Here is a 16,958-nt window from a genome sequence, read left to right as displayed (position 1 = left end):
TAGAATCACACTGTAGATACAGCGGCAGCAAACAAAATCGCACTATCGCTGATTAATATCTCTATCATTCGTTAGAAAGAACATCGCGAAAATTACACTGTAGATGGAGACAATATCGCACAATCTCCGTCATTCCTTTTATGCTATGCCTGTTCAATTGCTGGCAGATTTGTTTTACTGAAGCAAAAGTAGCGGGAGTCTCACTGGAGTAATTTTTTTTTCTTTTTTTTTCTTTTCTTTTTGAACCTCAGTTACAATATGACTCGCTATGAGTATGATACTAGAGTAATTATGATGACTTCGTTGAGTCGACAGAATTGTATTGCATGCGGGGAGTATACTTCATTACTGTTCGAATCAGTATATAGAGAATATTACAAGGCTTGATGTGTGATACCAGGTTTACACAAGTTTTCCTTTTTCTTTTTTTAAAATATGGATTTGTGAGGAAATGCAAGATTTTTAATACTTAAACAAAAACAAAAAAACAAAAAACAGCCGAGAGTAAACCTGGTATCGCACAGCAAGCCATGTAGTATTATGTTTATCCTTCATTTTACACTCGGGTCCCTCGGCCTGAAACTTCCAGACGAAGTCAAAGTGTAAGTTCTTAATCTTTTTGCACGGGGAACAAGAAAGTGTTTCGAGAATGACGTTTGTCTCGGTGACTTGGTCATCATAAGCAGTGGAAAACGATTATTGTACGGTATGACCCGATTTCATTTACATGATACACACATTGTGAAGAAATGGTTTATTTGTCACATGAGTGGTCTCTCAAGATGAATAGCCGATTTCAAGACAAACGACGCTTGAGCTCGGCTTGTATTGAAACTTCATTTGCAGTCTTCAGTTTATTTATGATCCATGACAACTTGATGACCTGTGCCATACGTTCAACAGATGGTGTTTGTTTACTGTGCTGAAAATGGAGTTAGTGACTTTTAAAGGAACACAGGGACAGATAACAACGCCAAACACTGGTCGACTGCCTCAATCGTTTCCACGTAATTATCGATTTTACTGCAGCGGAAAATTGCATTTTGCGTATAATTTCCATCACAAAGGGACAAACCAGGGTCGACTGCCCCAATCGATTAATCTCTTTTGAAAATGACCTTTTCTGATTTTTCTTTAAAATCGCGAAACCCAAACAATCATCAGTGACGTAAATAAACCTTTAATTTTTTCTTTGTGTTACGGTTTCTTTTCATTACTGCCAATACCACCTTCCAGACTGCTGTAATTGTTCGACGAGAAAAACAACCCAACAACAACAACAACAACAACCAAACAAGTCGCGTAAGGCGAAAATACAATATTTAGTCAAGTAGCTGTCGAACTCACAGAATGAAACTGAACGCAATGCCATTTTTCAGCAAGACCGTATACTCGTAGCATCGTCAGTCCACCGCTCATGGCAAAGGCAGTGAAATTGACAAGAAGAGCGGGGTAGTAGTTGCGCTAAGAAGGATAACACGCGTTTCTGTACCTCTCTTTGTTTTAACTTTCTGAGCGTGTTTTTAATCCAAACATATCATATCTATATGTTTTTGGAATCAGGAACCGACAAGGAATAAGATGAAAGTGTTTTTAAATTGATTTCGACAATTTAATTTTGATAATTATTTGTATATATTTAATTTTCAGAGCTTGTTTTTAATCCGAATATAACATATTTATATGTTTTTGGAATCAGAAAATGATGGAGAATAAGATAAATGTAAATTTGGATCGTTTTATAAATTTTTATTTTTTTTTTACAATTTTCAGATTTTGAATGACCAAAGTCATTAATTAATTTTTAAGCCACCAAGCTGAAATGCAATACCGAAGTCCGGGCTTCGTCGAAGATTACTTGACCAAAATTTCAACCAATTTGGTTGAAAAATGAGGGCGTGACAGTGCCGCCTCAACTTTCACGAAAAGCCGGATATGACGTCATCAAAGACATTTATCAAAAAAATGAAAAAAACGTTCGGGGATTTCATACCCAGGAACTCTCATGTCAAATTTCATAAAGATCGGTCCAGTAGTTTAGTCTGAATCGCTCTACACACACACACACACACACACACACACACACACACACACACACACAGACACACACACACATACACCACGACCCTCGTTTCGATTCCCCCCTCGATGTTAAAATATTTAGTCAAAACTTGACTAAATATAAAAACAAAGAATATGGAAAAGATAACCCATTTGCGTGAGCGATCAGGAAAGGTAGGTAACTTTCATAACCTCAGGGACTACTATATAAGACTTAATCACTAATATTCTTCTCCCATAACCGAAGGACGGGAAGCCTGTTGCACTGTTGTCAGTCTTTGTCACAGTCTGTCCAGGGAATGGACGATCGTTGGAGAGGGGATGGGAGGGGAGGAGAGGAGGGGAGGAGAGGAGGGGAGGAGAGGAGGGGAAGATTGGTGAGGTCGTAGGAAAAATGACAAGCCTTGACCATTAGCAGAGAAGCCTTTGGGTAACAACCTTCATCTGACGTCAACGTCCGACAAGCATTATAACCCTAATGGAGCAATCTGAGCCACGAAACTTCCCCCAGCACAGCTTCCAAAAAGTAGACCCCGGAACCCCCCCCCCCCCCCCCCCTTCATCCGCCCCTGTTACTATTATTTACCATTAAAGAATTTTGAATCACATCTGAATGACACTGATGACAGAGGTAGACTATGTAGCCGCGCTGAAACAATTTTGAATCACATCTGAATGAGACTGATGACAGAGGTAGACTATGTAGCCGCGCTGAAACAATTTTGAATCACATCTGAATGACACTGATGACAGAGGTAGACTATGTAGCCGCGCTGAAACAATTTTGAATCACATCTGAATGAGACAGTCAGACTGATGACAGAGGTAGACTATGTAGCCGCGCTGAAACAATTTTGAATTACATCTGAATGAGACTGATGATAGAGGTAGTCTATGTAGCCGCACTGAAAGAATTTTGAATCACATCTGATGACAGAGGTAGACTGTAGCTGCGCTGAAACAATTTTGAATCACATCTGAATGAGACTGATGAAAGAGGAAGACTATGTAGCCGCGCTGAAAATTTTGAATCACATCTGAATGAGACTGATGACAGAGGTAGACTATGTAGCCGCGCTGAAACAATTTTGAATCACATCTGAATGAGACTGATGACAGAGGTAGACTATGTAGCCGCGCTGAAACAATTTTGAATCACATCTGAATGACACTGATGACAGAGGTAGACTATGTAGCCGCGCTGAAACAATTTTGAATCACATCTGAATGACACTGATGACAGAGGTAGACTATGTAGCCGCGCTGAAACAATTTTGAATCACATCTGAATGAGACAGTCAGACTGATGACAGAGGTAGACTATGTAGCCGCGCTGAAACAATTTTGAATCACATCTGAATGAGACTGATGACAGAGGTAGACTATGTAGCCGCGCTGAAACAATTTTGAATCACATCTGAATGAAACTGGTGACAGAGGTAGACTATGTAGCTGCGCTGAAACAATTTTGAATCACATCTGAATGAGACTGATGACAGAGGTAGACTATGTAGCCGCGCTGATTTGAAAGTCCACTACAGCTACCGACAGTGTGTTGAAACCGCAAGAAGAAAAAGAATCAGAAGGGCGAGGGGGATGTAGGAGAAGGAAAGGGGTAGGGTGATGTGGTGGGATGAGTATGTTTGAGAGAAGGATCACGCGACTCAATAATCCTTCGAACACGAATTGCTGCACATCGAATCTTCGAACACAATGCAACCTTTTTATTCAGCTATTAAAAGATCGACTTCAATTTTAACTGGATAAAGAAACCCTGGTTCAACCGCTGTTCCATGCACCTGACCCATAAAAACAGTTACTTCCAAAATTTAAACAAAAAGATTGTCCGCTTCCTCTTAACTATTTGACAGGGCAATTCGGCATACATAATATATATGTGTGTGTTCCTGTATCACCCTACCAAGTTTCATTTCGATATATTAAAAAGGACAAGTGAGATCAATCGCAAGCAGTGACCTTGACCCGGACTACAATAATCTGAAGTTGATATAACCTGGTTTTCCATAAGGCTGCAAAATCCACCACAACCAGTTCCATCCAGATTCTAGTTATTGCTTTGAGATGACAACATAAAACAGCCCCATTCCAAAAAAACTTCACATCTTTTCACCTTGACTTTGCAGTTTGGTGACCTTGACCATCATTTTTGGAATGTACGATGTTTTTTGTTTTTTAATAGTGCGTACATAGTCAATCACCCAACGCAGCACTGAGGAAAATGTCCATGAAGATTCAACAATATTCCTAGATCCTGTTCTTGACCCTTTACTTTGTCCTGTTCTTGACCCTTTTCTTAGTCATCTCTTTTTAGCTTCAACAAAAGCAATGGTCAAGCAAGGATGCTGCACTTGGAGCTTTGGGACAAGGAAACCCGGCTACGGTTACAATCCAGTATAAATCCAGTATACCCTCGGACTCCGTTCAGTACTATTCGGGCCACTTGGGGGTGGGAGGGGGATCAGAGTACAGCTCACTGAGACTAACATAGACCAGGGGGTGTACAAAAAAACATCCACGCAAGACTTGACAGCATCTTACCCTGTGGGACTGGACGCCATCTATGTTCACCACGTAGCCCACGCCGCACGCGTCGCTCTCATAGGCTGGATCGTACAGGCCAAATTGGTCGCCATGGCAACCGCCGTTACAGGGCGGTGTCACCACAGGCATGGTCACCCCCTGGGGGAAATAAAAAAATGTTCGTCCGGAGGAGTACGTGAAGAGTTACTTGTTTGGACAGCACTGTACTGAAGGTTCTTGTTGGCGGTTTGAGAACAAGATGGCAAGAATTCCAAGAACTCCCAGATGATGTTTAGCTCTCCAAACGAACGTCGTGGGCTTCTCTGTTGCACGACCTCCCTCTTTACTTCAGATGACGAATGTCTGCGTTGCCTGCAACAGATCAAAACCAAGACAGATTCAAACACTTGTTCAACTAATACAAACACTGTTCGACGGATACAAAAATACTGTTCAACTGAGAGTGTCGCTGAGACTGACAGTGCAATTTTTAAACGTCATTAAAACCTGAACGTATTTGAATTATTGTTTGGTTGTTTGTGCTGACTGAACTTGAGACACAAAATTAGAGACATGGAACGAATTTCGCAGTTTTGCTTAACACCGGCGACTATATGTTTCATATCATCCTAATTCCTCTTAACTGTATGAAGAAACATCAAATATTTTAACTGAAACCTAGAAGAAGCAAAAGCACCTTCTCCACAATCTTTCGACACACATCAAAGAACATGATCATGCGCGGTAAGCAAACTTATCCGGCATGAAGCCGTAAACAGTCAACGTAACACACACACACACAAATCGACCAGGAAGCACACGGTGATCGCACAGGGAAGTTGTACAAGTGACAATACAATTAAGAACCAATTTGCGAACGACGTAGGATTCACGTCAGTTCTCTGTGACCCACATCTCGACATTGCTGTTTATCACGTGTCGTATAAAACAGGAAACGCCAGACCGAAACTTGCTACACCTCGAGAAGTAGGCATGACCCAGAGAACGCTTCTTGTTATAAATTCACAGCTTGAAGATTAGGCAACAGTTGTCACTTCGATACACTGCTCTTTATGTGGTTTGTGTTGATTTTCAAAGGCCAGATAAGTGATAAGTGCTTTACCACATGATCAGGAGAAAGTTTTTTGTTGTTGTGATTCACAGGTTAAGACATTATGGTAACAGTGACAAAACTCTTTACACATAATAATTATGAGGATAGATACTTTTTGTTTTTATGATTGACAGCTTTAAAAATATGATAACAGTGACAAACTTTGTTTGTTTGACATATTTAAGGATAGATTAAAAAAAATATATGATACACAACTTTTATATGATAACAGTGACAAAGTATTTTATACATGTATGCAGAAGCACATTAAACTAGTAGTATTGATAGACTTGTGATACATGATATAAGGAAACTGATATTTTTGTTTTAATGTCAAGGACAATCCGACAAGAGCCCGAATTCCGACCGACAAAAGCTGTCTTTTGCGCGGTTTGAATGTCCTTGCGTTCTATATAAGGCTCCTTTTATCCTTGTTGATAATACTACTATCATGTCACAGAGAGAATCTGATATGAGTACACGCTACTATTACCAAACACGCCTCCACAAAATCTCTCTCTCTCTCCCTCTCTTGTTTTTTGAGAAATATCTTTTTGTTTTTGGATGTATCTTGGTATGTTTTTGTGTTCTGCGTGTTTGTTAAATGTTCACGTTTTCCGACCCTTTTTGTTTGTGAGTCGATGGCCTGCACAGTAACATAAATCTCTTTCGTATGTTCTCGTTTTTGTGCTAAAAGTACAAAGACGTATAAACAGTGTGATAACGTCAAAGGGTGAAAGGAGTGTTTCATGCATGGGCGCGCGCACATATGCATGTAGTCCCACACAATTGTTTTGTTTCGAGGGAAAGCTGTTGATGGGGGTGATACACCCCCAACACACACACACGAAACCAACACCTAAATAACACATCACAGTACAACATATTACTGCAAATCGATTCTTACCTCGAGTCAGTCTTTTGCAGTACCAAACTGTTCAGTTAAACTATTCAACCCAACCAATACTTTTCCAAAAAACCAAAGTACTCGCTCGATGCACGTTGCATGTACGGTTGTGTGACGTTTTGGCTACTGGCAAAAACAAACGCTCAGATCAATAGCCTGACCGCTGGTATGCCACCGGGATTAACGCCACTCTCTTTCTCTTTAAGTTTAACACACACACACACACACACACACATGCACGCACACTCTCCTTCCCACCACCTCACACACCTGCTCTCGGCTAAGAACCTGCCTCAGTATACACGAACATAACAATGTGAAACGTTCATAACAATGTGCAACAATGCACGCAAATAGCACCTTTACAATTGAATAATAGTCCAGAGTACAATCTGCATGTTTCTTTGTAGCCCGGCCGCATAGTGCATCAAAACATGTACTGGTCTTTATACAGCCAGTTTCAGCAGGTTTGTTTGATAAGATAGCACAGTGCAACAACAACTCTGTTTACTGTTTATCAAGATTTCAATTTCCATGTACACAATTGAGAAGAAACCATTAACAAAAACAACAACACCTGCATCCGTCCACAATACCTTTGCTCGTCTCCACATGTTCCAATTCTGACATTCGCAACGTAAAACTTTGATAACATGCGTTTCAATGATACAACAGTTGTATTAGATACTACACGCTTATAATGTTAAAGCTCCGCTTATGGGCGCAGCTATATTTATTCAAGTTATTCTCGTTTTTACATTTAGTCAAGTTTTGACAAAATGTTTTAACATAGGCGGGGAATCGAGACGACGGTCGTGGTGTATGTGTGTATATATGTGTGTGTGTGTATGTGTGCGTGTGTGTGTGTGTGTTTAGAGCAATTCAGAGAAAACTACTGGACCGATCTTCATGAAATTTCACATGAGAGTTCCGTGGGTATAATATCCCCGGACATAATTTTTCCTTTTTTCGATAAATATCTGACTGTATTTTTGGTGTTAATCTTTTCCTTTGATGCCGACAGCTTGACTAAATGGTTTTTTTATTGCTTCACGTGACTTGTTTCAAGTAATAATCGTTTACAGGCAGGCTGGGTGTGTCAAAGAAATTTTCCATTTAAACGTTATATTTCAATGGACAATTAAGTGTTGTTATTGTAATTGTTGTTATTGTAACGGTAACGGCAAACAGACAAGAACAAACCAACAACATTAGACAGTACGTCCACAGTGCCCCTTGTGTTTTTGTTGCTGTTTCGCCGGTTTTGACTCTGTTCGTGTAGAAAATGGAGAGAGAGAGAGAGAGAGAGAGAGAGAGAGAGAGAGAGAGAGAGAGAGAGAGAGAGAGAGAGAGAGAGAGAGAAAATGTGTCCTTTGCCTTGAAAATGTGCACTCACAGAAGTCTAGTCCAGAATGAGTAAGTATCACAAATTGTACTTTTTACATTTAGTCAAGTTTTGACTAAATGTTTTAACATAAAGGGGGAATCGAGACGAGGGTCGTGGTGTATGTATGTGTATGTGTGTGTGTGTGTGTGTGTGTGTGTGTGTGTGTGTATGTGTGTGTGTGTGTGTGTGTGTGTGTGTGTGTGTGTGTGTGTGTGTGTGTGTGTGTGTGTGTGTGTGTGTAGAGCGATTCAGAGTAAACTACTGGACCGATCTTTATGAAATTTTACATGAGAGTTCCTGGGAATGATATCCCCGGACATATTTTTCCTTTTTTCGATAAATACCTTTGATGACGTCATATCCGGCTTTTTGTATAAGTTAAGGCGGCACTGTCACACCCTCATTTTTCAATCAAATTGATTGAAATTTTGGCCAAGCAATCTTCGACGAAGGCCGGACTTCGATATTGCATTTCAGCTTGGTGGTTTAAAAATTAATTAATGACTTTGGTCATTAAAAATCTGAAAATTGTAAAAAAAAAAAAAAAATTTTTTATAAAACGATCCAAATTTACATTCGTCTTATTCTATCATTTTCTGATTCCAAAAACATATAAATATGTTATATTTGGATTAAAAACAAGCTCTGAAAATTAAAAATATAAAAATTATGATCAAAATTAAATTTTCGAAATCAATTTAAAAACACTTTTATCTTATTTCTTGTCGGTTCCTGATTCCAAAAACATATATAGATATGATATGTTTGGATTAACAAGAAGAGCAAACGCTCGATCGAGTCACTTTCGCAGTTCTGAATATTATATGAGGCATCAGATGGACAGGAAGAAATTGCTATTCACAACACAATGAGTCACGTTCACATAAAATTTGAGCCCGGTCACTTTTATAGTTTCCGAGAAAAGCCCAACGTTAAGTTGTGTGTTGCCGAACAGAAAAGGCTAGTTATCTCCCTTGTTTTTCTGATAACGTTCGTAAAAGGCTACAGATGTAAATACTTTGATGTAAAGAATAATCCTACAAAGTTTCAATCACATCCGATGAACTTTGTCAAAGATATAAAATGTCTAATTTTTCCTTTGACGCTGACCTGTGACCTTGAAAAAGGTCAAAGGTCAACGAAACCATCGTTAAAGTGTAGAGGTCATTGGAGGTCACGACTAAACAAAATATGAGCCCGATCGCTTTGATAGTTTCAGAGAAAAGTCCAACGTTAAGGTGGTGTCTACGGACGGCCGGCCGGACGGCCGGCCGGACAGACTAACACTGACCGATTACATAGAGTCACTTTTTCTCAAGTGACTCAAAAACACGCTCAGAAAGTTAAAACGAAGAGAGGTACAGAAAAGCGTGCTATCCTTCTCAGCGCAACTACTACCCCGCTCTTCTTGTCAATGTCACTGCCTTTGCCACGAGCGGTGGACTGACGATGCTACGAGTATACGGTCTTGCTGAAAAATTGCATTGCGTTCAGTTTCATTCTGTGAGTTCGACAGCTTGACTAAATGTTGTATTTTCGCCTTACGCGACTTGTTTGTTGTTCAAGCGTCCATCATGCCAACAAAACGATATGCCTCAGTAGGAAAGGGTAACGCTAATATGAATAAATCATTATATAATAGCGTGAAACAAATCGTACAACCTTTGACAGTCCTTCTTGCAAACGTTTCAACACGAAGAAAAAAATGGGCTTTCTAATTTCTTTTGATATATACATGTACGTATATATATACCTCACACACCGTTTCAATTATTTTTGTATCCTTCAGTTCGTTCGCGTTCAAAGGGCCCCAGTTAATGGGCCTAGACAAGGGCAATTTCTTAAGAGATTCGCGCCGATACCTCCGAGTGTGCTGTAGTTATGGCCCCGAAAAGTGTCCACTCGTTCTACGACTTTTCGAACATTTGCCATTAGAAAAAGAAAACAAAGTAACTTACAGTTAACTTGCTCACTCGGTATAATCTATGTTGTAGGCAGGTGTTTAGGGCACTGATCACTTTAACTTGATAACAAAACGCCCCGTGTTCTTAGTGATAGAAATTCCCTGCCTAGTGTCGGAATGATCATTTACTGTACCTACTTGGCTTGCCTATCTTGATCTCCGATCCTTAAGATACTGGTAGGAGACATGTCATGGCAAAGACCCATATGTCTCAGGCGCTTCGGGAAGACCCTCCTCCCTCTCCCGCAAAGCATTAGGACTGGCTATCGGGTCCCTGATGGGGGGAATGCTCTCTCTCTCTCTCTCTCTCTCTCTCTCTCTCTCTCTCTCTCTCTCTCTCTCTCTCTCTCTCACACACACACACACACACAAAGACCCATATGTCTCAGGCGCTTCGGGAAGACCATCCCCCTCTCCCGCAAAGCATTAGGACTGGCTATTGGGTCCCTGATGGGGGGAATGCTCTCTCTCTCTCTCTCTCTCTCTCTCTCTCTCTCTCTCTCTCTCTCTCTCTCTCACACACACACAAAGAACGAGTGTCAGGTGGCTGGCTATGTTTTACGTCTGTAAAAGTTCGAACATTAGCGTTCCAAACTCAATGCAGGGGGATGGTAAACAGTGTTATATTGTACAGAAAAAAGGTCCTTAACACTGATACACTGTACACTTGCAGAGTCGCAAGGGCATTCCCTTACTCCTGCCAATGTCGGAGTGTCCTCTGTTGGGCGCTAGGGGAAGGCCGCACTAGCTGCACACAGAGAGGTTTGTACAATGTGTATCGGCACACGCCTCAATACTGTATTTTCCTTTTGGACCCGGTAAAAAAAAATTTGGTGCAAAAAATACCACAAGGAAAGAGGGGAGGGGAGAAAACCCCATGCAAAGAGAGAGAGAGAGAGGGGGGGCGTTCCATAACCAGGGGTTTACGATGATTTTTAGTCTTTGGGCCCGCTATGTTTAGTTTATATTCTATATGTTTCGATTTGCGTTTTAACAGAACAGCAGGAAAACGAGTGAAGAGCGGCCATGGACAATACTACTTCCGACTTCAGCGGTTACATGTTTATGATGTTAATACGAGGCACAAACGAAGGCCCATTTAACTATAACGCTTCACATGTCCAAAATTGGAAATAATGGGCAAGCCAACAAACATCACCACAACTACAATATAACCACGCACACAAAAAAACAACAACCACCAAGCGCACATGATAAGTAGTAACTCTGCCTATCCGTCACCACCATCATCATCATTGCTAAAATGAAAAGGCGAGACTCCCAAGCAAATATGATGATTTTTTTCTCCATAGCCACTGTCATTTTTCGCAACCTGTCAAATGAATAACAGGAAGATCAACAGCTCTAATTGTCTTGCTCTTCGCCTTTAGGTGAACTGACGATGACTGAAATTGGTGATCAATGCAATTGTTTTCATAAAAAAACTACTGTTTGGTTCTGGTAGTGTTGAATACGGATACTTGCAATGCACTGCCACTGGTGCATGTGCTGCTTATTTGCGCCTGTCAAACAAAGTGTGTTTAAAACAGGCGGAATTTCCTGGAATATGTAACACGAAGTGATCAACCATACGATACACTTTACGGATACGACCAGACAAAGTATTCTGTGTATTCTACAGCCTTTGAGTGTTCAGAATAACTTGTAGAAACAGCTTGCACGAATCAGGAACTAACAGTTTCTCCTATCCGTGGCTGTCAATCTGTCCAATTGCAAGACTATGAGCTCTCCAAAAAGACTTATCAGTTCCGTGCCTCAGTTTGACATGATTCCGCCATTCTTGACATAATGTGACTATCAAATAAATGCGGACATCACAATCAAACATAGCAATAACTAAGGCCCCTTCAAAAAACCCGAAAAGTTTGTTTCCGAAGACAAAACACTACTCCCCCCCCCCCCCCCCCAAAAAAAAAGAGGTAGGTAGGTAGGCAAAGTTGTTTAGAAGAATAAATACAGTTGTGTCCTGGCGCATGTGGCTTTTTATTGACCGGAAGTCGTACGATCTGTCCTGTTGATGGCAAAGAGAAGGGTTCCTTTTTTTGTAAAGTCTGCAAAATCGATTTTTTTCCCTCATTTTTATTTTCTTGACTGATATTTTGAAGGGTCCAAAATAAAAAAAAGTTATGGGGTTGGAAGAATAACATCGGGAATCGGAAACTAACTTTGGTTTTGTTTATTGCTCTAAGTCTAATGCTAAAGAAACCAGTGGTCCAAACCGATTAGCTATCAACACTGCAGATCAGAAGGCAAAGCTGACCTTGTGAGGTTGTATGTTTTTGAGTGTCAACTGAGTGTCATGCCCTTGTCCGACATAAAGTACGGTTAGCATTCGGGTACAGCTGCACGTCACGTTTAGGTTAAACAGGCGTTCACATCAGCAGCCAGCAATGACAAAAATAATGGTGCTTCAAAGTTTTGATAAAACAGACTCATTTTGCGCGTTTGTGCTTTAGATAAGGTTGGATTAATCAAGTACTCCTTTTTAATTTATAAGGATGTACTGAATTTGATAAACTGAAGATCGTGAAAGCCAAAGAAGAGTTCAAAATCCACTTTATTTTTTATTTTTTTAAGTAAGGCAATTCATGCTACGAAATCAAGTTTCCAAGAGATTTGGCGGAAAGTGCCCCTTTTTGTTTTTGCTCGACCCGACCAACGGATCAGGACCTTATTCCATCCTCTTCATCCCATGCAGTCAAAAAGGTGCTTTAGCACTAAGAGTGACACACTGACACAATGTCCAAAGACGCAGAACAGAGATACACTGACACAGTGCCAAAAAAGCACAACAAACAGTGATAATCTGACGTAGTGTCTAAGGGCACATATTCTTCTGTCCTTTTCCGATCACAGCCAGTCACAGGAACTCCTGTCTGTGTCATGGGTCAGACAGTATACATAACTCTTGCATCCCCCCCCCCCCCCCCCCACACACACACACACTCTCCCCGATCGACATCGTACCCGTCTGTGGAAACTAGCTGTACGATGTTCCACTTCAAAAGCTCACCGGCGCTAATGGAAAATCTGGCAACCACAAAAGAGATCGGGGACAGATTTAACTCATTGTGTGATCTCTCTAATATTCCCCGGGGTCGTACATATTTTTTGTGTGTACACATAAAATACAGGCATTGCAAAATCACTGTCAACATCTTCGCTGTTTCGACATTACCGACCCCTAGAACCCCACGACCCCTAGGCCGGCGCGCTGACCTCATAACCTTGCCCGTCCGACCTTGCAAGGTCAGGAGACGTCAACACAGCACATACGCCGACACCTGCCCTTATTCATAACCACGTGTAGCGACGGAGTATGCCAGGCAGACGTACTGATAGAAGAACGCCGGGACCGTCTGTGTACGTGTGTTTGAGCAGGCATTGTGTTGGGTACATGTACTATGTGATTACATCATCACCTCTATTTAGGTGTAGAAGCCGTGTGGTATAGCTATTGCTTTTACACATAATAATCGGGTTAATATCTTGAATGAACAACCCTTATGTGCAAACTCAGGCAAAACTGTTTTGCTTAAAGTTGTAATGAACCTGCATGGCAAATGAACGAATTAAGTGCAAACTATTACACAACCTGTACTGCAAATTAACCTTACCAACGAAGTGCAAACTTGCTGTTTTATCACCTATATAATGAACCTGCCAATGCATTGCAATTTAACCTAACCATCCCTCTAGCAATAATAATAGGGATTAATACAATTAAGTGACATTTCACAAGCAGCACACTCCACTGAGTAACAGATGCTGACTCTTAAATGGCATGCCCTAGCTTTGTGTTAGTGAAAATTCTATTACCAATCAATTTAACACTCCAATGTTACAATGCAGCTTTGTACAAATGAATTCAGACAGGCACAGATGAAAAGCTTTGAGCTCAATGCGTTAAACATTAACACAACAAGAAAACAGTGCATGATTAATTGGTAACCCACCTATTGCCCTCATTTTACAAAAAGTCAAACTTCAAAACAAAAATGTCTATTGGCGTGCATCATCCTGAGTTATTGTTATTTTTATTAAGACAACAGTGACATAGACAGACTTTCCTCAGTGCAAACAAACTTTACATTGCACATCAACCTGTAAGGTGTACAGCGGAGCCAGCCAGCCAGCCCCCCCCCCCCCCCCCCCCCACCTAGTAGACTTCCAAAAATCTCAGATTGGATCTAGGGGTTAAATTACAGAGGTTGTGAACAGAAAATCTGAGATAACAGGGTCTTAAAACAAACAAGAAGGGCAAAGCCCATACGACTCACATGCTTGACCTCGACCTTTAGGGTAACTAAACCTAGCAATGACATCATACACTAAGAACTGCTTTACACATTTTTCCTACCAAAATACATGTGACCTTTACCCAAGGTCAAGGTCATCCAAGGTCATGCAACACAAAGCTGTTAATTCAAGACATAGGAAGTACAATGGTGCTTATTGGCTCTTTCTACCATGAGATATGGTCATTTTTAGTGGTTCACTACCTTATTTTGGTCACATTTCATAAGGGTCAAAGTGACCTTGACCTTGATCATATGTGACCAAATGTGTCTCATGATGAAAGCATAACATGTGCCCCACATAATTTTTAAGTTTGAAACAGTTATCTTCCATAGTTCAGGGTCAAGGTCACTTCAAAATATGTATACAATCCAACTTTGAAGAGCTCCTGTGACCTTGACCTTGAAGCAAGGTAAACCAAACTGGTATCAAAAGATGGGGCTTACTTTGCCCTATATATCATATGTAGGTGAGGTATTCAATCCCAAAAACTTCAGAGAAAATGGGAAAAATGTGAAAAATAGCTGTTTTTTAGGCAACATTTATGGCCCCTGCGACCTTGACCTTGAAGCAAGGTCAAGATGCTATGTATGTTTTTTGGGGCCTTGTCATCATACACCATCTTGCCAAATTTGGTACTGATAGACTGAATAGTGTCCAAGAAATATCCAACGTTAAAGTTTTCCGGACGGACGGACGGACGGACGTCCGGACGGACGGACGACTCGGGTGAGTACATAGACTCACTTTTGCTTCGCATGTGAGTCAAAAAGGGAGAGAAGAGTTAAATTGGGGGACCATAAATGGGGGTCCGACTCCCACTATACCATCATTCATCTGACTGGGGGAAAGGCCAGAGAATCAGTGTTTTGAAATGACCAAACAAAATTTGAGAAGACCGATTTAAACGTGGTTTAGCGCGTCAAGCGATTTGCATTCCATAACACTGGTCGTCATGTGGCCGTTACCATTTTCATAAACTGAGGTATTATCGACTTCTCAGTCAAAAGACCCAATGCCATCTATTTAAATTGGTCTTGAGACTTACTGCAAAAATGTCCATGGCTGATCCCTGCCTCTCAAATAAAGTGGCCTGTGTACACTTCTGAAACTTACCAAGACTGTTGTACAGCATTGAATGTTCACAAAGTAAGTGATCAAACAAGTAGGAAAACGCACAAGCAGCATTAACAATAACAGACAAGATTACTTGATGAGACAATGTTTTCTGATGCAGTATTTTGACAAATTCAGTGAATAAACGGCAAGTGACTGCTTCTTGTTTCAAACCAAAAGCCAGAGGCACCTATAACTACTGGCACTATCATAAATATTTACTATTATAATTAGGCACAGCTTTCAGTGTTTCAGGAAGAAAGGTGGAGACTGTTTTCTTCCCCTGCCACATACAGGGTGTGCGTGTGTGTGTGGTGGGGGGTCAGTGTGTGTGGCCACGGTGTGACAGTGTGTGTGTGTGTGTGTACACCTTACAGGTTGATGTGCAATGTAAAGTTTGTTTGCACTGAGGAAAGTCTGTCTATGTCACTGTTGTCTTAATAACAAGCTGTAATATAGAAAAAAAAATCTTGAACAGTATAAAACAGTTTAAACAAATCAAATGTAAATATTAATGTAATTGTACTTTGACCATGGCTGCACTTACCAAAGCATGAGGCATGCATCAACAACTGTTTAGAATTTGTCAAGGCAGAACTTTTTTCAATGAACTCCCGTGCAGACGCGTAGCACTCTCAAAGCCTGATCGAACAATGCGCCATAGACTGGGAACTGATGCGATCAAAAAGCCACACAATCATGAAAATTCATCCTTGTGGTTTGTACACACTCACACTGACGTAGATCTAACCGTAGAAGTCAAGCCGACTTCCCAACAATCCATCAAAGAAACGGCCCATCAGCGCTGCATATTTGGTCGCCACCACAAACCGTGTCGGGTGCATCGACACACCGCCTTACCGATTATCCTTGTATTTGCACCGTCCATAAGTGGTTAGAACGCATGCATATGAATAGCAAATTCATCAACACAGAGCCACACGCCGCTTCCAGCCGGCTTAGCCGGAAACGTGTCACAACGCGGAAGACGGTGCACACTTGTGTAACATGCCGACTGTGTTATCGCGTCTGCAAAGAATCTGCAGCATCCCTGAGATAGAAGCTTTCGTAATCTACAACGGTACCACACAGTCTCTCCACATCAACTTACCAAAGCAGGTAGGCAGGAGAGTAGATCCGCAGTCTCCGATCAAGCGTTGATCAATGATCGATGGCAGAGGAAGATGAAACGGGTCTACTTTCGTTCGTGCTGGTCAGGCACGTGCCGAAACTGGAGAAAACACAGGCACAAGTCAAGCGGTCGAGTGCAGCAGAAACTGACCTGTCAGTGCCAATCACGCTCGCCCCGCATGCGCAGATTTAAACCAGCTACTTCATTGGTCTGAATGTTAAAATATGCAATGTGACGAACCAATGAGAAAGCGTGATACTTGTGCGGGATATCCCGAAGTATTTTCCATTGAAAGTCATTGAGAAGACATACTTTCGGGGATTACCGTCATGACCCCACAATCGTGGCCGCTTGCGTAGTACTACACTTGCGTAAAAGGTACACGTGTGACATAGGCGCCAGATCGCTTGACTGAAA

At 41.2% G+C, this 16,958-nt stretch overlaps 1 protein-coding gene across 7 annotated transcripts in view; it reads right to left on the bottom strand.

Annotated features, from left to right (window-relative positions):
* The window catches only part of LOC138962588 (uncharacterized), a 106,660-nt gene extending 89,937 nt beyond the window's left edge, over positions 1-16,723 (bottom strand). For 2 of the 7 annotated variants that reach the window (XM_070334458.1, XM_070334459.1), the window contains exons 1-2: positions 15,957-16,398; positions 4,621-4,974 (exon numbers count right to left, since the gene is read on the bottom strand). In XM_070334458.1, coding sequence (XP_070190559.1) covers positions 4,621-4,752 — 132 coding nt within the window. In that variant the 5' untranslated portion in view covers positions 4,753-4,974; positions 15,957-16,398. Of the gene's footprint in view, positions 1-4,620; positions 4,975-15,341; positions 15,399-15,956; positions 16,400-16,520 lie in introns of those variants that run through there. The other 5 variants (XM_070334454.1, XM_070334456.1, XM_070334453.1 and 2 more) reach the window with 5 other exon arrangements.
* Between the last annotated feature and the right edge of the window lie 235 nt (positions 16,724-16,958).

This window comes from Littorina saxatilis, linkage group LG3 (genome assembly GCF_037325665.1).
Source record: "Littorina saxatilis isolate snail1 linkage group LG3, US_GU_Lsax_2.0, whole genome shotgun sequence".
NCBI lineage: Eukaryota > Metazoa > Mollusca > Gastropoda > Littorinimorpha > Littorinidae > Littorina > Littorina saxatilis.
This window is presented reverse-complemented; position numbering and strand designations above follow the sequence as displayed.